Below are 26,995 nucleotides of genomic sequence, written 5' to 3' on the forward strand. Positions count from 1 at the left end.
CAAATACCACACATATCCAAACACCCCAAAATACCAAAGAAAGCTGAAGCAAAATCTAAAAAATGTTAGTAGTTGTTTAGTCTATGTGGTGAATCCATTCATCTTTAATGTTCTGTACTGTGAGGATTTTAAAAACATTAAACACTTAAGAATAACACATGGGAAAATTTGCAAAATATTAAATGTACTTAATATTAGTAATCTGTACCCTTAAAATGGCTAACATGGTAAATTTTATGCTGTGAATATTTTACCAAAACTTACACAAAGTTGGAAAGTTCTTGTGGAAAGAATAACCCTGCCTGAACCGCAGTCAGTGTTGTCAATAAACGAGTGGCTGTGTTAGATCTCTAATTATTCATTTAAGGGTTATCCAGAGACATGAAGCTCATTGTAGATGATTTAAAAGAATGCTAGAAGAGTTCTCTGGATCTAGATTTTTAAATATAAGGAGTGAAACAGGGTCTGGATGAAATTTCAGTCCAGGGTGATGCAGTAAGGTTTCAATAGGGACTGTAAACTACAGGCCTATTTAGGTCTTATAGGCAAGGGGGAAGTGTAGCTGCACACAACTTTTGGGAAGTCTCTTCTTCATCATTTCATCAGCTACGGATAATGAGAAGCTAAAATGAGCTAAGTGTTGGAAAATTAAATTTATCTGTAAAAGAATTCCAAGTAGGTTTTACAGAAATCATGTGGGCCACAGTGGAGGATATGAATAGATTCTAAAAGTATCCTGGGATGTAACTGAGGTTCAACGAGTCAGGGCCAATTTATCCCTAAAGACTTTTAGGCTAAAGCCACAATTATAGACCACTTTTAGGTCTCTTCAGAGCTCTTCCACACACAAAGCTATGGGACACTGTAATTCTTACTCACAGTGACTGAAAATGAAAGCCTGGTTAAGTACAAAGGGTTGTTTTCTACCAAGCTCAATGAAAGGAGGAAGTGGAATGGGTGGGTACAGGATGGCCAAAATTTCCCAACCTTAACTGTGGACAGCAAGATTGCTTAAAGTTTTGAAAAACAATCCCAAATTAGTTCTTGTCAGAGAGACACATAGCTGAAAAAGACATAGATGATCTGATCACTGCTGGGCTCCAGAGAGGATCACAGGCAAAAATTGTATCTTTACTTGACAAAGTCCTAACTAGAACAAAGTATGATTTGATTTATGTGTTCATTATTTTTAATGTATTTATTTGTAGTATCTTTGGGTACTTGCATGAAGTGCCTCCTAATCATGTCAGTTTGTGACTACAATGTACTTGATCAATTCTACCTCTTCCATCCTGTCCCCCATCTCTTCCAAACTTACCCACAACCCTTAGTTTACCTAGTTTCATTTTCACATAGATTCACTGAATATTATGACTATATTTGCCCACTCTTCCTTTCTCCATTTGTGTAACCCACTTTCCTGACCTTACCCACCAAACAACACATATTATAGCTTCATAGTACTCAATTTTGTTAAACTGTTTAGTTGTTCAAAAGAGTTATACCAATGACATATTCTCCTACATAGACATACCCTACTTTTTAATGTTCGTTTATATATGCTTATTACCGTATATAGGATTGCACACATATATTTATGATTCAGATCAAATTCCACAAATGGGAAAAATGTATCCTGTGGTACACATGTGAAATCAACACTATTATTTACAAATTACTCAGACTCCTGTGTTTTGCTATATCTGCACCAATGGATAAGGACAAATTGAATATGTAAAAGTTTGAGGATCATATTAATGCAATATTTCTCATGCACTGGATGGTACAGAGACTGAAATCCTTCCCTTCTTATAGTACCTTAGATGATTTCATTGGCCACTCCAGGTTATTGTGGCAAGTCTCCTTCATTCTATTTCCTTTTGTGCCAAAGTATTACCCTTTCTTTGAAATTTAGTGGATAAATGTTGATGAGACTAAACTGATAATGATTTATGACCATGTTTGATTTTGGAACAACACTTTAATAACAAGTAATATTTTATATCATTCTTTTAAGCTCACTGGTTATTTGTTCCTAGTGGCTTTTCAAACTTAAGAAATTGCCAGTATCTTATTAGATGATTTCATAAGTCTGCACTTAAGCACAGGATAAGTACTTATCATTCTAACTTCAGGTATTTGGAATATTTAAAAAAAACTGACAATAGGAGTATATGGGAAATTTGATAATAATAACTTTGAAAGCTTTAGTATTTAGGGGAAATCTCTGGTCCAAGATATGAATATTTCATGGAATCTTCAAAGAGAAATGAAATGCAGAAAGGTATTTTTTCATTTCCTCCTGATTATCCTCCCTGAGGGTTTATTTAAGCTTCACAAATAGGCCTTAGGTCTTCTAGTTAATAAACACATAAACACAAAAATATAAACAGATGTATGTGGGGCAGAAAGTAAATATTCTACATTGTACATCATCTTTGGGAAAAAAAAGCCTTAAAGCCAGATATACTAAAGACACTTTCACACTCATGTTTGTTGCTTCATGATCCTCCATAAGCAGGTAATGGAAATAGCTCAGATGCTCTTCAATGGCTATGTTATATGTATATATTATATATAATACATATCATACATATATATGCATATATAATGTAATTTTACTCATTCATCAGGAAGACTGAATGGACTGATGAAAATTATCTGAGTTAAGTCAGGCTCAGAGAGACAAAGGATGCATGCTTTCTTTCATATGTGAATGTTATTCCTAATTGATAATTGTACATATGTAAGTACAGTTTCATAAACATATGTATACATCACATTAACTAAACTTACAGTTTAACAAAATTAATACCAGAAAGCTGACACATGGGTTTTTGTAGGTGTGGGGGAGGTGGGTGGACCTCTCCAGGGGTAGGAGACAGACAAATAGGAAGAGGAAGGATGGGCATAATAGTCAATGTCCATATAAGAAAATGGAACCAGGTAAAATGAGGGGATGGGTAATGTTGTGGGAGATGAGGGAGAATGATAAAAGGGGCGACATTAATTAAGATGCATTATACTCACAAGCTGACGTGTTGAACTAAAATCCCTTTGCACAACTATTTAAAGAAATAAATTATATTAAAAATGTATTAAAACACATATAGAATCGTAGTGTAGTAAAATGGCTAAGAACTTCAGTATTTATTTATGCTTTATTAAGTGACTTGGCTTCTCTCAGATGGTAAGAACAGTGCTTGTTGTAGTATATTATAGTATATTACATATATAATATATTATAGTATGTGGCGAAATGTGAGGGAACTTGACAAACTAAAATGTTTCTGTTCATTAGTTGTTCCCAAGTATCTTGAGAAGGAGGTGGGCTGGAAGGATCTGGTCAAGACTGAATCTGGGTTGACAAGTTGATCAAGTTCTCAGGGACCTTCCCACTGCTGCGTTTCAAAGTAGTTGCAGCTGTCTTTCCACATTTATCTATTTTTTTTCCACAATAAAATTGAATGGCAGAATTCTAATCCTAGGAATCTCTCTCTCTCTCTCTCTCTCTCTCTCTCTCACTACACAGCATAAAACAATATGTCAAATGGTAAGGAAATGGAATAAGTTTTATAAAAATCTCACTTTAAAAATATTTGCTTTAGTTATGAGTTGAACCAAGTGTGGAGTGATGTTTAACAAGGGTATATCCTGCTCCTCCCCCAACAACTGCCTAACTGGTGTAGGCAATAGTAACTCGAATAAGTTAAAGGAGACAGTGAAAAAGGCAAAACAGCAAAACTCTGCAAGAGTGTCTATGACCTCCAAAAGATGAAGATTTATTAAAGAAAATCTAAAAATTCAAACTGCAAAGCAACATTAAAATGCATTAACTTGGCTATTAAAAGTAATTTGAAAATAAAGGATATAAAAGATTATATTTTTGCATACATAAGATAGACAATGTTGAACAATATTCATAATAAATAAAAAAGAGTTCTAGAATTTACTAGAGGAAGAATATTCCAATATTTATAGTGAGCAAAAATCTTAATAGATTGCTCACAGAAACAAAATTGGAGCAGCCCACCAAAGATGTCTAAAATCATTAGTAACAGTGGAAAAAATATTAAAACCATAATGAGAGATCATTTATACCTACCACAATGGGAAAATGTTTTTTAATATCACCTATTGGTAAGGATAAGTGTTAACCTGATCATTTATATACATTCCTCCTTGTGGTTACAAATTGGTATAACCATTTTGAGAAATAATTTAACATTTTCTATATACAAGGGTAAAATTTTAGTTTCACATTTTATTTTATAAACTAAGGAAAGGAGATAATTGGTCATTTTTCATGAATTACATTTCAAAGTAATCAAATAAGTGATGAGGAAGAATTATTGTATGGGAATTTTTCTAGCAAAAGTACATGAAAAATGATTGAAATTTAAAAAAAATCCAACTTTACTAAAAATACTTAATTAGTTTTCATTAATAAATGCAAAAATTATTGAGTAAAATGTGAAGGTAAACCTAATAAAGGGCTTAGGCTGATTCTATTTGAATACATTGTTCAAAATGGGAGAGATGTAAAATTGGATGAATATGGAATATTGGATCACTTATTAAAATTTCTTATTTAGGGATAAATTTAAACTTCATTTGGTCCAATCATTTCACAGAAATAAAGAGAGAAAGCTAGATTATAATAACAATATGAGACTATCAGTCAAATTAAGGATGTAAGACACCTGAAACGTTTCAAACTAGGGAAACAAAGGTTTCTCTAGGAAATCTCAGTAGCATATCTAGATGACAGTGGTACACACCTTTAATCCTAGCCAATCTAGATGCCAGTGACACACACCTTTAATCTTAGCCAATCTAGATGCCAGTGGTACACACCTTTAATCCTAGCCACTCAGGAGGTTGAGATCTGAGAATCACAGGTTGGAGTTAGGCCAGGCAGACAAATCTGCAAGATTCTTAACTCTAACTAGCAAGACGCTGAAAGTAGGGGCTGGGGATATGGCCTAGTGGCAGGAGTGCCTGCCTCATATACATGAGGCCCTGGGTTCGATTCCCCAGCACCACATATACAGAAAATGGCCAGAAGTGGCGCTGTGGCTCAAGTGCCAGAGTGTTAGCCTTGAGCAAAAAGAAGCCAGGGACAGTGCTCAGGCTCTGAGTCCAAGCCCCAGGACTGGCTGAAAAAAAAAAAGAAAGAAAGTGAAAGTAGAGGTATGGCTGCTAGATTCTCTGAATTTAAGCCACAGTTGCAGGAAAGAAAAATTTGAAAATAAGAAAAACTTAGAAATAGCATACCAGGGAAAGAATTGTTACAAAGTGACACAGATGAATGACAGAATAAAACTTATTTGAGTTTTGATTGATCAACCATTTGAGACAACTAGTGAAAAAAATGAAAAAGGGAAAATTAGTTATTAGATGACATTAAGCAAGAGGTTTTGTTTTAGTTCATTAGAGGGTAAAAATACACCTATGCTTATTCTCTAATGTATAATTTAAAAAAATCGCTAGTCTTATCCTATTTCTACTACACAGCATTATCATTCTAGGTACAATGCAGACTAAGACATTAAGCCCCTTCGTCCCTGTCTCTGAAGTCACAAAGTTTGTGTATAGTTTACCTCAAATCCGTGGTCCTTGGAAGAAGTCTTCTTTTCCCACTAAAGTAGACTTCGAAATCCTCATTTTTGAGTCTGTGGGCATAGTCGATGTAACCTGACACCTCTTGCCCATGAACATTTTTGTCACGAATGAAGATCACAGACTGGTGATTGCATAGAAGAACAAAGAATAGAGAGAGAAAATTAATAAAAGTCATAAAAGTACATTGTACTTGATAATAAAAATTACAGCTCCTGAGGCTTGTATTCACTAGGACTATTTCCAATGCTTATGTTAAATCCTTACAATGATTCTCTCAAGTAGATACAATCATTTTCTCCTGGCAGGTATAGAAACAAAAATTAACTAAGAGTGCATGTAAGATGTATTTATAGTAATTTTATATAATAACATCAATGAATAACATATACAACCCTTTCTAAGAACACCTTGTTTGTAATAGACTTATATACTTTCTTTTAATGTGCAAGTCCTGGGGTTTGAACTCAGGACCTCAGCACTGTCCCTGAGCTCTTTTAAGGTTAGAATTTTACAACTTGAGACACAACTCCACTTCTGGCTTTATACTGGCTAACTGAAGATCAGAGTCTCGGGGACTTTCCTGGTTTGATTGGCCTCAAACTGTGATCTTTAAATATTAGCTTCTTGAGTATCTACAGGCTTACAGGTGTAAGCCATTGGCACTCAGTAATTGCTGGAGAAAACGGAAGTCTCAGGGATTTTCCCAAATAAAGAACTTTTCCATGAGGGTCCAAAAATTGATCGATACTTGAAAACAAATGTGTTAACATTTCCTGTTTGGAAGCTATTTATTGTTTTCCTTTCCTTTTTCCCCCTTAGAACTTGAGATATGTGGCATTTCCCCCAAAATATACTTCCTTGTTTCCTCTTTCATTCTTTGTCCTACCTAAGCCTTTTTTATGATTCTCCTATTCTGCTCATTCCTATAAGGGTTGACCTTTTGAGATCTTTCCTTACCATCTAAATTAGTACTTACAGAGGGTACTGAAGGCTCACACCTGTAATCCCTAGCTATGTAGCAGGCTGAGATCTGAGGATCCATGGAAAGTCTGTGAGACTCTTATTTCCAATTAAATCATGTGACAAGTGGGAAGTAGCTCTATGGCTCAACTGATAGAATGTTGGCCTTGTGCAAAAGGAGCTCAACGACAATGCCCAGGCCCAGAGTTCAGGCCTCAGAATTGGCAAAATCACAAACTAATTAATTAATAATTAATATTTGAATAAATAAGTGTTTTCTAACAAATCATTCTGTAGCTAATCATGTTCGCTGCTACATCACAGCTTCATTCATGTGAAATATTCATTTTTTGCATATGTTGTCTCTGTCTTGTCACAAGGCCATGAGTTATGGACCTTGGAAATTAGCACTCTTGGTTTTTACTGTGTTATTTCATAAAAATGACAGAAAATGTAGAAGGTGTTAATGATATTTGTAATTACTATGAATGAGAAATATTTTAAAATACACAATTATCGTAATTTTGATTTGTGGAGTTTTGTAAAGGACATTGATTCTTGTGATAATGAGATGAAAGGTACTCTCTCTATATATATCTCTATTACAGAAAATACATAATGGTTCAATTGGGAAAAGAACGTAATAGTAAAACAAATATAAGCCTAGGTTTGAATATAAGTTTTGCCACTTATTCGCTATGAGACCTTGACTGACTGACTTATCTTCCCATAAACTTCAATTCATAGTCCTCATTGTTCCCACACATTTATTTTCATGTCAAATTCATATAGATTTCAATTTTCAGTTTCTGCAGCACAAATACAAAATGAATGGTAATCCATAGAGTTTTATGTTCTTTAATTTTGTCAACACTGGAATTTGAACTAAGGACATCACTTTGCTTGAGTTTCTTTGCTCATAGCTGGTTCTCTCTAACTTTGAACCATGCCTCCAGCTCATAAATAAGTACTGTTTATTATTTTTTTCACAGATTATTAAGTGTCAACCTAGTTGGGGAAACATATAGGGGTTTTAACAAATTCTTTGCTTAAATTCCTAACAGTAGTTTAGCTTTGACTGTCCCTATCATTACTTTCTACATTAAGTAGACATTGGTAAATTAATATAGATGTATAAGTTAAATTTACAATAGATTTTTAAAGAATTGAAAAGGCAAGCCTGAATGCTTTGTGTTAATCTTAAGAAAGTAAGCATATTTACTCTTCAATATTCTTATGAAAACAAAAGGACTGATATACTAAAACTACATATATTCCATTAGCTTCATTATTTTCTGTTATTATACATACATACCTGTGTGTGTATGTGTGTGTGTACCTTCATGACAGTTAGCCCTCCCTTTACATGCAGAACTGTATTTCCAATCTTACTTTCCCAACCTTTTAAGTCTGCTGTGTTATTTTTGTGAATTTCGAGCTTTTCTGACTCTAGGAAAACTCAAATGAGGCTTAACTGGATATAAATATTGTTCCTCTAAATTCACTGATTATTTTGGGGAAAGTCACTCTAATTCAGAATGCTTCTTCCATATTTGCAAATCTGATACCCTAGAGCAGGCTTCTGAAAAATCTAGAAAGTACCTGTGATAAACACAACAAGATAAAACCAAAGGAAGCAAACCTCCAAAATCCTGCATGGAACCAAGCATTTCCTTAGTTCAGCCACCTAGCAATTCTCTCTTCACTCTGTTTGTTCCTCAAAGAGGTAGAGAAACAGCATGATTCCTTTCTTTTGTTTGTCTGGCACTGTTTAGATCACAGTCTGGTATACTCAGAGTTTACAAAAAATGAAATGGTAAGTTCCATACCAATATCTCAGTACTGTTTAATTTTTAATAGGAATTAATGAAAATTTCCTTAATTTCTATAATTTCTTCTATTTCAAGAGGAGAAAATGTTCAGTCCCCTTTCATACAAATCTGCTCAAGACAGATAAAAAATTCCCCTGTTCTTATATTCCCTAGAATGGTCACATATATGCAAAAGTATATTAAAAGTATTTTTAATAAAATAAAAATGTTTGATGAATATATCTTCTCCATGAAAGTATTTCTCCAAAAATTGTTTAAAATTTTAATTAGTACTAATAAGGTGTGGTAATTTGGTATAAATTATCAAGACATTAGAATTTGACATTTAACTTATAACTACATCATTACAAATACACAGCCTGTGGCTATGGGGTTAGAAGAGGTGATGATACTGTGATATAAGAGAAGAGGTGATAGTTACAAACAAGCATAATGTGGGTGAAATCTTAGTGTTTCCTTTATGTTGTATGTTGTGGTATGAAAATTACAAGGAAGTTAATCAATACTCTTGATTAATTTAGCATGTATTTTTCCTCAAGTGAACAATAATTACTGCAACTATACATACTTCTTATTATCCTTAAAAGGCCAGTATGTTTGGAGCAAATCATAAATAGCTCTCAAAAATTTTGTAGTATGTAGGGGACATTACCCTCATTTTATTAATATAACATCTGAAAGCAGTAAGTTTCAGAATCTCCCCAAGGAAATGAAGTTAGAGAGAAACTCCTACACTCACAAAGAGGTAAGTTTTTCACTATCCTTTATGTTCTAATTCAGTGTGTAGTGAACAAACAGACCTGTATTCAAGTGCTGGCTTTACCATCTTCTTTTTGTGCAAATCAGATGAGCTTTTTACCTATTGTTGTTGTTGTTGTTATATAGTGTACAAATAGGGTTCAATTTCATAAGTCAGGTTATGAGTATAATTCATGTTGATGGATGGCACTCCTACATTTTCTCTAATTTTTCTTCCTCCCATCATTACCCTCAAGTTATGTAGTTCAATTTTCACATAATGTACATTGAATATAATGACTCCATTTGCTCACACTTCCTCCCTCCATTTACACGTTTTAAGATTAAGTTTCCTTTATCACAAAGTGGTTCTAACACTAACACTGGTATTCAAATTAAATGTTTATTTTAAGCACTAAGGTAAACACAAGGTAAATATTCAATAAATAGAATCTATTAATATTTAAAAATGTTACTACTCTTTTGATATTGTATTTATGTTATGTTAACAGCTTGGTTCATGCCTTAGGGACAAGGAAATGGAAAATCATGTCAGAATTCTTCTGCCTAGTTGTGTATAGTTATGTTTAGGATAATGTACATAGTTCATTTGTTGGGTCATCTAACTAAAACTTTGGATGTATTTTGTAATTAAAATTAAGACAGACTTTTTAAGCATTGTTGATTATATACAATAAAATCCATAATTCTGGCACCTAGCACAGAGTCTTTTCAAGACTAAATTTTAATTTTAACCTGGAATCAGTGTAGTTCAATAACTGAAAGCTCAGGTATTTAGAGCTTCTGCTGTTTTAAAAATAGTTGAAAGATGTTACAAATAATTGTTTAAACTTCTCTAATAATATTTTCCTTTATGATATCTACATTGAAGTGTAATTTATATAATAGGACAGAAAGTTAACTGTACAGTTTAATGACTTTCAGTAAATTTATACAGTTGTTGAACACAATGTCATTTTAGAATATTTCCATCAACCCAAGGAGATCCCAGATGAACATTGCCATTCATTCATATTCCCACCCTAGCCTCAGGCAATCACTTATCAATTTTCTGTCTCTATAGATGAGGTTTTCTTTATTTTCATATAAATGAAATCATATATATACCTGTTTTCATTCTAATAACAGTATTGATTACAGTTAATTTCCCAAGAGATACATGAAAAGTGTACTTTAAAGATCTCTTTTGAATGATGCTATATTCTGGAATGCACATTTTTCCTTAGAAAAAAATCCTTTAGTCTTTTCTATAATAAGTCAAGATTTAACAAAAATACATCAGCTAAATTATAAAATATCCCATTTGAGGTTGTATATGTTGACTTGTATTTCTTAGCATCATAATCCAAAACCACTAGCTACATTAAATCACTAAAACAAAGAAGAATAAAGCAAAAATGAAATAAGAAGCCTATAAGAACAAGACATTGGAAAATACCAATTTTATTTATTCCCAATATTGAGTTGCAGACTCAGATACTAAGGAGCATGTGGAATCTAAGATTTCATTGAGTGAGTCTGTGATCTCAAAAGTGAACTAACTGTAGTTGAAAACGACTCAGAATAAATGCTTAGGTTCTTGATACTTCTTGTATGTTGGAAAAAGTTGAATTAGAGCAAAATTCAGAGCATTAATATATCATTTAGATAGTTGGCTGCTTGTCTTTTCCCAGAAGTAGATTAAAATACAACTTCATAAACTTATAATGAATTGACTACACACGTTGCCCGATTTTTCTTGCCAAATACTAATGAGGAGACATAAACCTGATACATTGAAATGGGATTTTGACAACAGTGAAGTCCAAGGCAAAAAACAACAACAGAAAAGCATACGAAGCAGAATTTTGGAGTGGTAAAATGGAAAATATCCATTTTGGGGAAATGAGTACTGTCAAACAAAACTAAGTTTCTGGGTATAACTTCTGAAATTTTAACATTAACTGTGCTCTCCGAGACAGACAATTGAGAGAATGGTTATCTGCTATGATATGATTTTAAAATTCCGGAAGACCTTTATGCATACTTTTAGAAAAATTATTCATTTCCAAAGAGAAATAATTGTGTAAATGGAGTCATTACTTTGGAACCAATGTATGTTTTTCAACATTTCTACATATCTGGCAGTATAACTCTCTTTGATATTAGTTATTTTGTGAAATGTCCATAATAACAATTCTTTTTAAAAATGCATCCTCTTATTCAATTTCCGCTGGACATTTTCAGTGTTCTCACAATTACCAGAGCTATGTATTACACAGATCTAGGCATTTTTACTCCTGTTCAGAACAAGAACATTTTTTCTTTGATTTGTTGGTGAAGGAAGGCTGCAGGAAAAGATAATTGATATGCTTTGGTTGTTCTTTTCTTGGTAGGAAGAGCGTTATTGCAAAAAAAGGCATGGATGGACATAAGGGTCAAGAACTGTGTCTATTTTGCAATCCATAAAAACTTACTACAAAGAACCTAACCTAAGAACTTAACCTAAAAACAACTTACTCCAAAGAACTTTACATGTAGCTTGGCTTGCTCATTTTGCAATAGCTTAGAGATTTAATTCCTAAAGGACTTTACATTTTCGCTCCTAGTTTAAAATGGACACATGTCAATTTTACAAATGACTAGGGTAACTTTTTCCTGTTTATATGTTTTGTATTACCTATGAGATAGGAATAACATAAGAATGTCTGGTACCACCATTAGTATCCACAAGGTTCTGTAAGTTTTAATGAATGAAAATCTAATCTCTAAAATATTATAAAGGAGAGGATGAAATTATCATTTTGCCTAGAAAATCCAAGTCATTGAATAAAATCACTTTTGACAAAGTTCAATATATCCATTCAACACAAAATGAACACGGAAAAATAATGCCTTATTTCTGTACTAGTAATAAATTATTACTGAGAAGTAATTTTAATTTGCATTATGCTTTTTACTAACATGATAAAATTTTCAAAATCTTTGTGTTAAAATCTTTCTAAAAGTATAAATCTTAAAATTCTCATGAAAATATTTTTAAATTTTTTTGTTGAAGAAAAGTTACTATAAAATACATAAAAAGAAACTCTAAGCAAACTGTCAAAAGAGTAGTTCAGAATACTTAAAAAGTACCATAAATAAAATGATTAAGAACAATAAGATAAAAATTGGAGTAAGCAATATAGCTTGCATTATTAGGTGTAAGTTATAATAAATAAGCCATCTATCACTGGTAATAGCTGAGCAGGTAATTATCTCAGAAATATACTCATGCACACAATTAGGTATGTATGAAATATAAACACTTTTGCATAAAGTAGTACACTCGCTTTCATTCATAATACCTGTCTTTGAACAAAGCCTTTCCTTTCTCCCTTGATCCACCCCTTTGTTTCTTCCTTCTTTTTCCTCTCTATTGGTGCTGGTCCTGGGGCTTGAACTCAAGGTATGTTCACTGTCTGAGGGTTTTGCTAAAGGCAAGCACTCTACCACATGAGCCACAGCTCCAGTATCAATTGTTTGTTTGTTTTTTCTGGTTAACTGGAGTTTCAAACCATAGTTCTCAGACCTCAGCTTCCTGAATAGCTAGCATTACAGAAGTGAGTCCCCAGTGCCTAGCTCAAGCATGCCACTTTATCATCTGCATCTCTTTTCCTTTTTCTTCATGCATTTTCATTGATATTAGAAAGGTGATGTGTACAGAGGTTACAGTTATGTAAGTCAGGTAAAGAGTACATTTTTTCTGAACAGTGTCACTCTTTCCCTCGCTCACTCCCAGTGATTACTGTCTCCACCTGCAAGTTGTATCATTCATTTTCAAGTGTCTAATTAGTATCACTGCTGCATTTGTTCACCCTTTGTCCCTCTATTTCTGTGCCCCCCTTACACTCACAAAGACAAACAAGACAAAAAGAAAAGAAAAGAAAAACAGCAACAAAGATAAAATCTCTTGTTTCCATTTCCTGGAGTTCATTTCAACAAATAATATTTTATATGATCAGATGCACATAGTTATTAAGTCTATGTGATCCTCTCGTAAGTATATCCTACTTTGTTCTCTGTGTGTGAATGCCTAGAGACCTGTACAATTTATCATGTCCCAGTGTAGATTTATAAGCACATTCTAGCTACCACAAATGAGAGAAACCATGCAATCTATGTTTCTTTGGGTTTGGCTTTCTTTGCTCAATATAGTTTTTTCCAAGTCATTCCATTTCTTTATGAATGGTACAATATCATTCTTTCTGATGGATGATTACATTTCCATTGTGCATATATCCCACAATTTCTTGATTCATTTGTCCACTGACGGGCATCTAGACTGATTCCATAACTTGGATATGGTCAGTAATGCTGAAAAGAACATGTTTGTGCTGGTAACATTAGTGTGGCCTTGTTTATGCTCTAACAGATAAATATCCAGGAGTGGAATTGCTGGGTCATGGGGTAGTTCTCTGTTTAGTCTTTTAAGGAATCTCAATACTCTTTCCAGGCTTGACCAAGGATATATTCTTATCAACAGGTTAATAAAGCTCCCTTTTGGCCACATCCATGTCAGCATTTGTTATTGTTGCTTATTTTTTGATTATGGCCATTCTACCTGGGTGAGATAGAATTTCAAAGTTCTTTTGCTTTGCCTTTTCTTTATGGTCAGAGATGTGGAACATTTTGTCATGTATCTATTGGCTATTCTTACATGAGACTCCTCAGAAACACTGCTTTTCTTTTTCAGACCTCATGCCACAGCAGGCCTAGTTTCTTACAGCTACTATTCCATTGAACCATCACATTTCACGATTATTTTCTTTATTAGTTCAGTTTTCTCTTTGCCTAGTATAGATTGTATAGTGGAGCGCTATGACTGTTTACTGCATATCCTTTTAAATTCCTTGGATACATCCTTCTGTATATTAATGGCATAAATTTTAACATCATTTTAATTAAATTTCCTCTTTATTTTTGTCAGTCATGGATCTTGAACTTGAGGTCTGAACTATGTTCCTGAGCTCTTTCACTCAAGGCTAGTGCTCTACCACTTTGAGCCACAGCTCCACTTCTGGTTTTCTAGTGGTTAATTGTAGATAAGAGTCTCATGGACTTTCCTGCTTGGGCTGACTTGAACCACAATCCTTAGACCCTCCACCTTCTAAGTCGCGAGAATTACAGGATGAAGCACCAGTGTCTGCCTTAACTTTCCTTTAATTCCAATTTTGAACAGAAAGGATTATTAATGGCTACTTGCTGAATCATGATTGTGATCATTGCCCTGATGATTGATTCAAATGTAAAGTGCCTAGTTTTGATTGCATAGACAGTAAGTCCTAGTAAAACTTACTCTTAAAAATTGAAAAAAAAAAAGATTGGGTAGATAAGAAAACTATTGTAACTAGCCTTTTTAAAATTTAAAAACCTTAAACCACAATGAATATATACCCATTGCAAATATTAGTCTATATTTTCATCTCTCTCACACCTCTACTTTTTCAGTTCTACTCTCTTATCAAACGTCAACATGATCCTTGCTTTTTCTCTGAAAATAGAAGAAATCAGAAATGAGTCACTTCATGTCTCTCCCATCAAATCTGCCTATCCATAACTACCTTTTCTATGTTCTTCCTTACATCTTTACAACCTGTTGTAAATGTTGCAAAACCTGAGCTTCTATTTAAAGCCAACTAAGGTCAGTCTCTTCTTTTGTGTATTTGACCCCATTCATTATTACTGAGACATAAGGATGCTATAATATTTAGAATTTGGAAAAAATACTATTGTAGTTTCAAATTCCTGCTTCTATCCACTCTTTTCTTCTTCCTGTGAAGAAAGATCTCACTAGATAGCCTTAGTTGGCCTTGAATTCAGAGTTCATGTACCTCAACCTCTTAAGCACTGGTCTTGACGGCGACATTCACAATTATTTGGTTATTTTCCCAGGGCACTTTGCTAAAACTGTTCTATCTGTACTAACCATTTCTTGTTTACAAATATAACAGCTAATTCTGTTTTTATTTTACTCAAACTCCCTGTGTGATTAACATAATTTTACCTTATCTTTTATGAAATAGTTTCCTTACCTAGCGTCAGTGCCTTACATATTCCTGAGGCTTTCTTCTGCTTTATCACACTCCTTTAAATTTTTATTGTTATTTTAGGATGAGGTATAGAGGTGTTACAGTTTCATAAGTCAGGTAATGAGTACATTTCTTTCTGGACACTGTCACCTCAATCCTTGCTCTCTCCAGTTTTACCTTCTTGCCTGTAACCACAAATTGTATAATTCATTTTCAGCATAGTGTCTAGTGTCTGCTGCATTTATTCACCCTTTGTCTTTCCATTATTGTGAAACCCCACCCCACTTTTCCAAAGACAGATAAATGAACAGTGTAAAAGGAAAAGAAAACAAAAAAAGCAATGATGAAAAAAAAAACAAAACTTTTGTCTTCATTTCCTGGAGTTCAGTTCAATAAATATATTATATATGATCATATGCACATAGAGATTGTGCCTTTGTGTTCCTCTCCAAAGCATATCCTCTTTTGGTCTCACTGTGTGTGAATTCCTAGAGTACTGTATAATTTATCATGACTCGGTGTAATGTAGTTGTAGCTTCTGTATATGAGCGAAAACATGTCTCTCTGAGTTTAGCTTATCTCACTTAACTTGATTTGTCCTAGATTCATCCATCTTCCTGTAAATTACAAGTTATTATTCTTTCTAATTTTTGTGTAAAATTTCATTGTACATTGGTACCATAGTTTTTGTATCCACTCATCTACTGTAGGACATCTGAGTTGTTATCATTATCTTCTTCTGTTTTTTTTTCTGATTTTTTTAAGATTTGAAGTTTTTCAAGGCTCAGTTCTCATATTTTTTTCTATTTGTATTAACTCAAAAGATAGTTGCGCATGTAATTTTTCTCTCAGAGATCTCCTAGGTATCTCAAACTTCATATCCTTCATGAAATTATTTCCTTGATCAAACATTTGATCACTTTAATCAATTTTTTTCTCTCCAAGTAATAAGCAACATCATTTACCTAATTGTTGAGACCAAAATTCAATTTCTCATTATGTCTCACATCTGTTGTAACCCATTGGAAGTCCTATTGCTTCAACCTTCAACCTAAGCATATTGGTTCAATTACTACTCTGATCCCCATAAATCACTTTATTCCAGTTATTCCATCCCCTTGAGCACACTGTTTTTCTCTGTTGTTTTGCCCCTTTTTTTTCTGACATATTCCTGTGGCCAAAAAGTCTTTCTCAGACATTTGAAAGCTTGGTCTCTCACTTCTTATGAGCGTCTGTAAAATTTCACTCCTTTTATAGTGTTTCTTCATCACTCGAACTAAAATAGCTCACAAACTCCAGGCTCTGATTTTTTGCCATATTTTTCTTTCTTCATGAAAGATATATACAGATATGTATGTGCATACGTATATATATATAGACATATATGTACATATACATCTGTATATACATATATAGATCTGTCTATATCTGTATATCTATTTATATATAGTATCTCTAGAGATACATATATAATATACAATACATATTGTATATTTAATATAATTTTATATTACTATAAGATTATTATATTACATATTATAATATCTGTCTGTCTAAAGACATATTACATATATTAATATATATACTTATATAGGTAGAGACATGTAATACATATCTCTAGATAGATATGTAAGTATTTATTTCTTGATATTTTATCTCTTAGATTGTTTTTTCCTTCTCCTAAGATTGTAGGATCAATAAATGTAAAGTCTTTCCTTTTTTATATCTATGCTCAATTAACAATTTCTGTACTTAAGACACAGTAGCTTCTAAGTTGTTAAATGGATAACTTGGTGTTCTCAATATATATGTACTTACTAAAAGAAAGAAGTTGTAGGGAATTGCAGATCACATTGTTGAAATTTTCATTAGAAAAGAACTTTGTATGATCAAAGGCATTTCAGTAGATGATATGGTCAAGTAGGATAGATTGATTATGAAGGGGGAAATGAGGAAATAAAAATATTTACATATCTAGGCATTCACATACAGTGAAATCAAAGGAGGATACTCTTAGGGGAGTAACACAAAGGCACAATACTTACGTGCCTGTGATATATAAAATTATATTTATTGAAATGAACTCCAGGAAAAGGAAAAAAAGGTGGTTTTATGGTTTTTGTTTTTTTCTTTTCTTTCTTTCTTTCTTTTTTTTTTTTTTTGGCCAGTCCTGGGCCTTGGACTCAGGGCCTGAGCACTGTCCCTGGCTTCCTTTTGCTCAAGGCTAGCACTCTGCCACCTGAGCCACAGCACCACTTCTGGCCGTTTTCTATATATGTGGTGCTGGGGAATTGAACCCAGGGCTTTAGGTATACGAAGCAAGCACTCTTGCCACTAGGCCATATCCCCAGTGATTTTTTTTTTCTTTTCTTTGTGGATTGTTTGTTAACCTGTCTTTGGGAGGATAAAGAAAGCACAGAAATGAAAAGAGAGTGAAAAATGCAGCAGTGATAACTCACTAGACACTATGTTGAAAATGAACTACACAACTTGTGGGCAAAGGAAAGGGTGACATTGTCCAAAAATGTACTCATTACCTGACTTATGTAATTGTAACCCCTTTGTACATCCTCTCTGTAATAACAATTAAAAACTTCACACAAAACTTCACATAATCCTTGAGAAATTTGTCTCCCAAGTAGAGACACAGAGTTCTAACTTGAGGACAATGTGGTGATAGAGGAAATCCAAATATATTGGTCAGCCTTCCTTCTTTGCCTAGACATGCTGGAAACAGAAACAGACTTATTATCTGCCAAGAAGGCAGCTTTTGGTGGAAGCTTCTCTATTTATCTCTTTACTCCCCCCCCCTTTTTCTTCCATTTCCTTTACTCATCTTACTCTTCCTCCTCTACCTTTCCCTCTTCCCCTCCTGCCTTCACTCTGATTTCTTCACTTCATTTTATTGAATGGTTCTCTAACTTCACAGTGTGGGATATTAGCATTACTAGATAGACATTACTAGATAGACCTATAAAGAAGTTTCTTGTTTCTCACACCAGAATTTCTAACTTTACATGTTCAGCACATATGCCATCTAATAATATGCATTTCTTTTCATCTTCTTAGAAGATAATGATTTTGCTGCCCAAGGGTGAAAAATTTTGAAAACCACAATCTTCTTGTAACAAGTTTGTGTTTTAGCAGTCACTTTTAACAGGAAAGAAGGAATGCTCATTGGTCATCATACTTGTATGAAGAAGGTCTTATACTACTAGATAATTCATAAACTCTGAGGATAAGTCGAGAGACTTCAGTGATCTACTGACTCCAAATAGGTCTGCATTCTTTTGTTCTAGAAGTTTATTCATTAAAGCAAAACATATACGTTCCTGCCATTTATAAATCTTTTTCCTTTAAAATGGAAGTTTGCAAGTCTAAGATTATTCCTTCCTTCCTACCCTATCCTTTCCCTCATTGCCAGCCTCTTCATCCAATCACTCATCAAGTTCTTTTTTAAAATTTATTTTTAAATTTATTGTCAAATTGGGTTAGAGAGGGGTTACAGTTTCATACATAAGGCAGTGCGGTGAGTACATTTCTTATCAAACTTGTTTCCTCCTCCCTCATTTTTCTCCCACCTTCTCCTCACCCTTATCCCTCCCCCATGAGTTGTATGGTTGTTTTACAGCATATAGTTTTGTAGTATTGCTGTTGCATTGGTTCATCTTTTACCTTTGTCTCTCCACTTTAATGTTCCCCTTCTGTTCCCCTGTTCCAATAAACATATATACCATACCCAGGGTATGTAAATGTGCAACATTTTCTGAACAGTGCTTCTGCAATGCTCAGCATTCGCAGAAATCACCTGAAAGACCTTATAAAAAGGAGGATGCTGTTTTAGTATATCTGGGGTCATGTTTTATGCATCAAACACAAAACACATTTTACACACAAACACAATCAAACACTCAGATCAAACAAAAACAGACTGCTGCCAACATTCTTGATATCAACTCTCATAGAGCAGATAGTTGACCTTAGGTTCTAGTCTAGTACCAGTGGCACATTTTCTCATAAAGTTTTCGTAGTTATAATTCCACAAAAAGTCTTGCAAGGAAAATGTTGCTTTAGTTAATTCAGGGTTGCTCCTAAACTTTCACAATGTCTTTCCTAAGTTCCCTATCAGAGTATCGTGTAGCAAAAATATGAAAATAGGAGAAAAAATTCACTGTAAAAAGGTAATACCCTTATGTAAACCAGAGGTTTTTTTCATGATCATATTAAAATTAAGTTCTCAGACAAGAGTGTCCAGGAAGTTCAGTGGATTTTTATTTTTAATTTATTTTTAATTTTTCATTTATTTTTATTTTTTCAAATTTTTATTATCAAACTGATGTACAGAGAGGTTACAGTTTCATATGTTAGGCATTGGATACATTACTTGTACTGTTTATTACCTCATCCCTCATACCCCCCTCTTTCCTCCCCCTTCCTCTTTCCCCCTATGAGGTGTTCAGTTGGATTTTTAAAAGAGATCTTCTCTTTGGAATTTGGATTTCTCATTTTGACCCTTTGGAATGTATTTTGAGATAATGGAAGTTCAGCTCTGCTCTATCAAATAGTGTCGTTTACTTAGAACAACTCATTTGCTTTGCTTGCTTCTGAGGCTCCAAGTCTCTGGGAAACCATCAAGAAGTAATCAAATTCCTAGCAATAAAATCCCAGTTGCATTCTGAAACATGATACATTAGAGGAGGGCTGTTGTCTCAACTCTACAGACAATGAAATGATGAATCCTATAACTAAAATATGAGTTAGATGGTGTATGGTGTATTGTAATCAAGTTTAGTACTCACTATCTCTGTGGTTGTGTCCATCAAAAATGGTTATTGTTTTAAAAATCAAGAGTAAATTGGGTACACAAATCATCACAGAAGCAGAAAGGACTGAGATTAGCTGAGAGATTAAACTGACATCCTTGAAATTAGATAAATTTATACTTTTATTAAAGATAAATACAACTGGGCTATGTTATTTAATTATTACCATTAAGAACAGAAGGATTTTACATGGGCAGATAACAAAAGGTAAACATACATGTATTATTATTATATCTTGAGATCACAATGTTGGATTTGCTCATTGCACTTAAACCACTTCCTGAATATTTTGGATTTTAGAGACTTTAAGGGCAGCTCTTTTTATCTGATACTTACTCTCAGGGTTTGTTTTGATTTTTTTTCTGGCATGATGCATAAGAATTTTGAGTTGTTTAAAGATCCTTTGAGACTTAGAAGCAAAGGAAGGAGAAGATTAAGATGACCTTCTTTTAATTTAATATTTATTAAACACATAAGTTATTTTAGAGTTATTGGAAAACATCAAACCAGGGTAGCCTCAAAGCAACTGGTTTTGCCTGTTGGATTTTCAAAAGAACATTTGAAATATCCCACCAGTTTTATGCTTTTCCTTTTAAAAATGAAGCAGTTGAGTCCCAAAGAGTTTATTTACCTGTGGTCACATCTGGCTAATAGTGAAACTTGGAGTAGGTTTTGATTGTTTTCACTTTTATCTTATGGAGATTCTTTCCACTATATGAAAATGCCTGGTAATAGTTGTTTCTTCACAAATGATAAACACTTAATTGTACACTGGACTATAAAAATAGTATAAAAAAAATTCTTGCCTGCAAGAATAGGCAGGAATGGTGCTCTATTTACCTGTGTAGCAAGCACAGTAACACAGTAACAATGAACACTTCACCAATACATAAACTTGTGAACAATTGAAATGCTGATAATGCTTATGTCATTCTATCTCATACACATCATCTTTGGCAGGAAATACCACATGTGAAGGCAAGGGGTTTCTGTTCCCCTTGATGTGTGATTTCATTGGCAGTAACTCATCTTAAGCAACATGAAATACCTACCTTTAGAGTATTAGTCTTAAATATCACCATAATGCTACCAAGGTTATGGTGCAATTATTCTTTTATAACCATTCAATTGGGTGTCTCAACATAGTCACTAACTGTATTGTGGCCCCCAAATAGCAGTTAAGTCTACACAAGATAAGAAATTTTATCACAAATATACCTGTCGGGCTCGGGTCGCCTTCCCTGGCATGGGGATCAAGGCTCAGCTAAGTTTCTCACCACCCCCTTTCTCACCCTCTCTCCTGGTCACCCGACCCGCAGGTAAGGCCAGGATGGGGCGGGGGAGTCAGCACTGACCTCACGTGCGCACGGCCTAACGAGAACGCTTACCCACCTCCTTACCGGTAAAGAAAGCCAGGCATACACGAGTCTAGGAGAAGCTTCAAGAGCTATCTGATTTATTAAGGCGGGGGTAAAGGGAAGTGATAGGAAGGGAAAGGCGATCGGCCAGGACGCCGATAGGCTGGGTGCTATCACATGATCCCTTCTTGAGCTAGCGTCACTCGAAAGCGCTGGGCCAGGGAGAGGCTAGGAGGCGCCTGGGCTGGAGAAAGAGTTGGGGGCTGGGTGCAAAGCCGGTTCTTCTGGTTCCGGACCCAGAGAACCATAGCCTGCTTCCACATTCCCCTAGGGCTGGGGGGGAAGGGCATCAAGTCCCCCGTCAAGTCCAAAGGCTGGATCCCAACATATACCCTATAATTATAGTTTTAGAAATCAACTAATTGAAAAATTAAAAACAATCCCTATGAGAGATGTTACATCTATGGTGATATTATGATTATATTTGATTCAAAACTGGGAGTCCTGAAAACTACCAGATAACAACCTTCATTAGCAGTTGAGAACGCCTCTTTTATATTTATTTTATTTATGTTTAAAATTATATTTTTATTATCCTTAAGTAGTTGTTCAAAGAGTTTACCATTCAACATGTTTGTGATCTTCCCCATGTCCCCAGAACCCTCTTGTAAAATGGAGCTTTCCCCTAAAACCCAAAGTAGACCTAAGATTAAGCTAAGTTGAACCACATGAAAAATGTTATTCAGACTGGTCTAATTCTTGTTCAAAGCCAATGGCAATAAATTTAAAGGACTGTGTCTCATTTTAACCCAAGTCTTCATATTAAGTGTGTTTACTAGTCTAATGATAAGAAACTTTGGCAAGAAGAAAAGCCAGAATTCTTTCTAAAATCAAGAGAAAAGAGGCAAATCCACTTATTCCAGCCTTTCTCAAAGTGTATTAGGGAAAAAGACTGGATGTTCTCAAATACTTCTTGCTAGGTGCCTATCCTAAACCTGGTTATCATTTCTTCTTTGGAAGAAAAGGGGTAGAGTGGAAGAAATGGAAGACTTTGAACAGTTCCAATTATATGTGTGTGTGTGTGTGTGTGTGTGTGTGTGTGTATGTGTGTGTGTATGTACACTGTAGCTCCAGTACTTATACACTACCTATAACATGGCTGAACTTGGTAGTTGTTAGCTAGTTTTATCATAAGACATTGGGTAATAATTGACACTGCTTTCTTATATTGTTTTACTGCTGGATCCATTCAACTTTCCTTTATTTTCAGGACGGCAGAGAATACACTAGTGAAATATTCTCAGGAATTCAAATTTTGCCTTTTCTTTCTAGTTCTCTCAAATTTATTGTAATGTGGGCAAAATACTTCTTTTAAAGTCATAGTATTCTAATCAGTAAAATGGGCTTAATGATTTCAAAATCATCAATACAGTTCTCAGGGTTTGCAATCATTGCTTCCCCTATACTCTGTAGGGATATTTTCAGTAAGTCTAATCTTAGTGCTTTGCAGTTAAACATCTGTAAGATAAATGCCAACCTACAATCTGCAATGTAAAGAAATAGAAGTCATTACTGTTTTGCTTATATTTGCTACAAGTTACTTAATAATAAAGGGCTGGGACAAATCATCATCCCATTCTCTTAAGCAAGCTTTCTATTCTATTCCTCTATAGTTCTATCCATAGCTCCATCTGCTCAGCCCATTGTCCTCTCCACCTGACCTTTCAATCTCTTAAAAAGTGTCATTAAGCAAAAAAAAAAAAAAATCGAATTCACATTCTCTTGAGAAAAAGACTTCACAATAACATCTTCCTGTTTTATTTAGGTTAATTTAAACCCATATCCAGAATCTCCTTGACCTACAGAATTTGCCTGTGCCTTATTTCTTTTTGTTTTTCTTTTTCTTTTTGCCAGTCCTGGGGCTTGAACTCAGAGCTTAGGCATGGTCCGTAAGCTTCTTTCGCTCAAGGCTAGCAGGCTAGCACTCTACCTCTTGAGCCACAGAGCCACTTTTGTCTTTTTCTGTTTTTTGTTTGTTTGTTTGTTTGTTTTTTGGTGCTAAGGTATTGAACCCAGGGCTTCATGCATGCTAGGCAAGCACTCTACCATTAAGCCACACTCCCAGCATTCATCTCATTTCAAAATTGGTCTCACACCACTCCTTCACCACTTCCTTTCCTGGTGTCACTATAACCTAGACAGACACATTGGCCTTCTTTTTGTGACTTGAAGTAAAGGAGAATTCTTGCCTTAGGGACACTGAATCTACTGTCCCTTTTTCCTGGGTTATTCTTGCTTTGTATCTTCCCATGGCTATTCAAGTTTCACATTAAACATTTTATTCTTAGAAAGATTTGATTCAACTCCCCTATCTGTTGCATTAATTCCACTTACTAGCAGTTCTATTGATCTCATAACAGAGTGTTTCTATATGTAGCTATTTATTTACATATTTGTGGTCTTCTGTTCACAGCAGCTAAAAATTGAACAGAAGAACAAAGAGACAATAAAGAAATAAGATGCATCATATGGTTTTAGGGGGAAAACTGGGTTCTGCAAGGGAGTAGAGACTGGTATTCTGAAAACAGGATGAATGAAGGGAAGGAAGTTCATTCCAGGTTTCCAAATGGGGAACTTAAGATGTCCTTTGCTCTGTTTAGATTGTGTGCTTCATGAAGTCAAGACCTTATTTTGTTAGGTACTACATGTCTAGCACCTAAGACAGCATATAGTACACAATTATCTTTCAGTAAGCATTAGATGAGTCCTTCTAAAGCACAGCTTGATTTCCTTTATTCAGATGCATATATTAAAATATGTACATTTTTATACTGATCCTCAGTCTTGAACTCAGGGCTTAAATGCTGTCCCTGAGCTTCTTTCTGCTCCAAGTTAGTGCTCTCCCACTTAAACCATAGCTCTACTTCTTCTGGCTTTTTGCTAGTTAAGATAAGAGTGTCATGGATTTTTCCCTCATGGTATCAAACCACGATCGTCAGATCTCAGCCTCCTGGATAGCCAGGATTGAAGGTGTGAGCCACTGATGCTTGACAAAATGCATCAGTTTTTAAACCCCGAATGTTATAGAAAAAGTGAGGAGAAATTTTCAGATTGACAAAATAAAGTCCACAATAAGAACTAGAATTTAACATACATTCATTTTTAATTAATTATAAACCCATATATTGTGTTACTATAACAGCGTGTAGCCTTACCTTATTAAGAAAGTGATCATGAGATAGATAGAGAAGTTCCATTCTCCCTCAGGGTACTGAGCTGAATTATGCACTGCTAATTTATGTTATGAATATTAATGTTAATGATTAGTTTTTATTATACATGCTCACTAATAGTTACTAAACTTTCAAATAAGCCAAGATGTTAAGGAGGGCTTGGTTGATTTAGTTCTTTGATAAACAATTGTTAGGTCCTTGTCTAGTGGCTAACTGGCTTGAATGGGAGTTATAAAATAGGCAGTCCAGGCACACGTAGAAACTTTCTTAATAAAGACCAAGAAACAGAATAAATCAAAAGAAGGTTGGACTAATGGGATTGCATTAAACTACAGATCATCTGCTTGGCAAGGGACTTAGTTAGCAAGATAAATACAAAGTCCACAGATTGGGAGAAGATCTTCATTGGCCATACAACAGACAGGGGCCTCATATCTAAAATATAACTTAGAACTCAAAAAATTAAATCCCCCAAGAACTAATCTTCAAAGAAACAACTGTCCCATTAATAAGTTGGCTAAAAATGTAAAGAGAGACTTCACTGAAGGAAATAAGAATGGTCAAGAGACACACAAAGAAGTGCTTAATATCTCTGGCCATAAAAGTAATACAAATCAGGAGAATTCTATTATTTACATCACATTTAAAATTCTAGGTGAATTTCCTTTGGTGTATGCTATGTGGTTACTGTATATGATTTTGGTACACTGGGTATTGTATATATGCCTACCTGATATAGAGAAGGGAAAGAAAAACGAGGGTGTAAGATATCACAAGAAATGTACTCACCGCCTTATTATGTAACTGTATCCCTTTTTCACAACACCTTGTCAACAAAATTTAATTAATAATAACAAAAAAAGAAAGTCCTACAAGGCATCCAGTTAAAAAAAAAAAAGTAATACAAATCAAAACAAGATTGAGACTCTACCTCACCCCAGTTGCAATGGCCATTACCAAGAAAACTAACAACAGGTGCTGGCAAGGATGTGGCCAAAAACAAATGCTATTACACTGTTTGTAGGAGTGTAAACATGTTCAACCACTCTGGAAAGCAAAATGGAGGTTCCTCAAAGCAGTATGGAGGTTCCATTAAGAACGGACTTACCTATGTAACTGTAACCCCTCTTCACATCACCTTGACAATAAAATGAAATTAAGATAAAAACAAATAGTCTCTCTTTTGATGACCACAATCTCATTATGGCATCCCAGATGCATTTATCACTTCAAGTTTGTCTAAAGGAAACTCTAAGAGTACTGAACCCATGGTACTGCTAAAGCCGCAGATTTCCAAATCAGGAGGACTTGCCCAAGTCACAGTCTCCCCCAGGTAACTGGTACTGAAGAGACACAAAAGACCCAAGCAACTCTATCTTAAAAACCTAACCTTAAACTTGCTCTCCCCTAAATCAGGAAGTTACACAGAAAGCCTGCATAAACATTTTTCTTTTGAGAAAAACTGCTAAATGTCCCAAACAGAGGGTGTATGTGCTAAATATGAACAGAGATTGAGACAGACAAGGGACAAGAGGAAGGACTGTGGTTTAGCCCTCTACTAACAAAGTTAACTATAGAAAAAATTAGCCAATTTCTCTTTACTTGCTTAGTGTGATGTAATTGTTAATCAAATATATGCTTTACTGTGTGGAAGTTTCCCCAAATTGCTTAAGAGTTGTTTCATGATATAAAAAGACTGCTAAACTTGGACTGGGGCCTCTTAGCGTCATCAGTTGCTGCTGTGTATGCGGAGGACCAAGCTAGCTCCCAATAAACACCTCCTTGCTGCTTACATCTGTCTTGGTCTCTGGTAGTCTTTTCGGAGGTCCTGAACTCGAGAAAATATTGGGGGCTCATCCGGGATAACACACCCCCCCCCCCCCCCCGCCCAAGCCCACCCAGACACCTGATCGAGAGGCGGTAAAAATCCGGCTGGTAAGTGAAGGGAAGACATTGTCAATCTGTGAGATTCTGTACTCTGGTTCTGAGTGGATTGCCCCATTCTAAAGGCACCTGTATTTGTGATTGACGGATTCTCCATCCACAACTGCCTTTGGTCTCTGTTTAGCAATCCATGTCACGCAGTGAGTACTCTGGTTGCCTGCAGATTCAGGTTTTTCTGTTCAAGTTGGCAAAGGGTCTTAGTGGACGCACTATAGGGCCGCTGACGGGGTTTGTTGGAGATGTCCCTTTCCCCTCTGGTTCTGGTTCTGAGTGGATTGCCTCATTCTAAAGGCACCTGTATTTATGATTGACGGTTTCTCCATCCACAACTGCCTTTGGTCTCTAGTTAGCAATCCACGCCGTTCAGCAAGTTCTTTTGTAACATTTGTGTTTGTGCTTGTTTTTGTTGTT

General features: G+C 34.8%; 1 protein-coding gene across 1 annotated transcript in view; it reads right to left on the reverse strand.

The window, feature by feature from the left end:
• Positions 1 to 26,995, reverse strand: part of Cfap299 (cilia and flagella associated protein 299) — a 533,081-nt gene that overhangs the window by 57,413 nt on the left and 448,673 nt on the right. Inside the window, exon 4 of the mRNA XM_048364482.1 lies at positions 5,604 to 5,746. Coding sequence (XP_048220439.1) covers positions 5,604 to 5,746 — 143 coding nt within the window. The remainder of the gene's footprint in view (positions 1 to 5,603; positions 5,747 to 26,995) is intronic.

Source organism: Perognathus longimembris, chromosome 16 (genome assembly GCF_023159225.1).
Source record: "Perognathus longimembris pacificus isolate PPM17 chromosome 16, ASM2315922v1, whole genome shotgun sequence".
NCBI classification, from domain to species: Eukaryota; Metazoa; Chordata; class Mammalia; order Rodentia; family Heteromyidae; genus Perognathus; species Perognathus longimembris.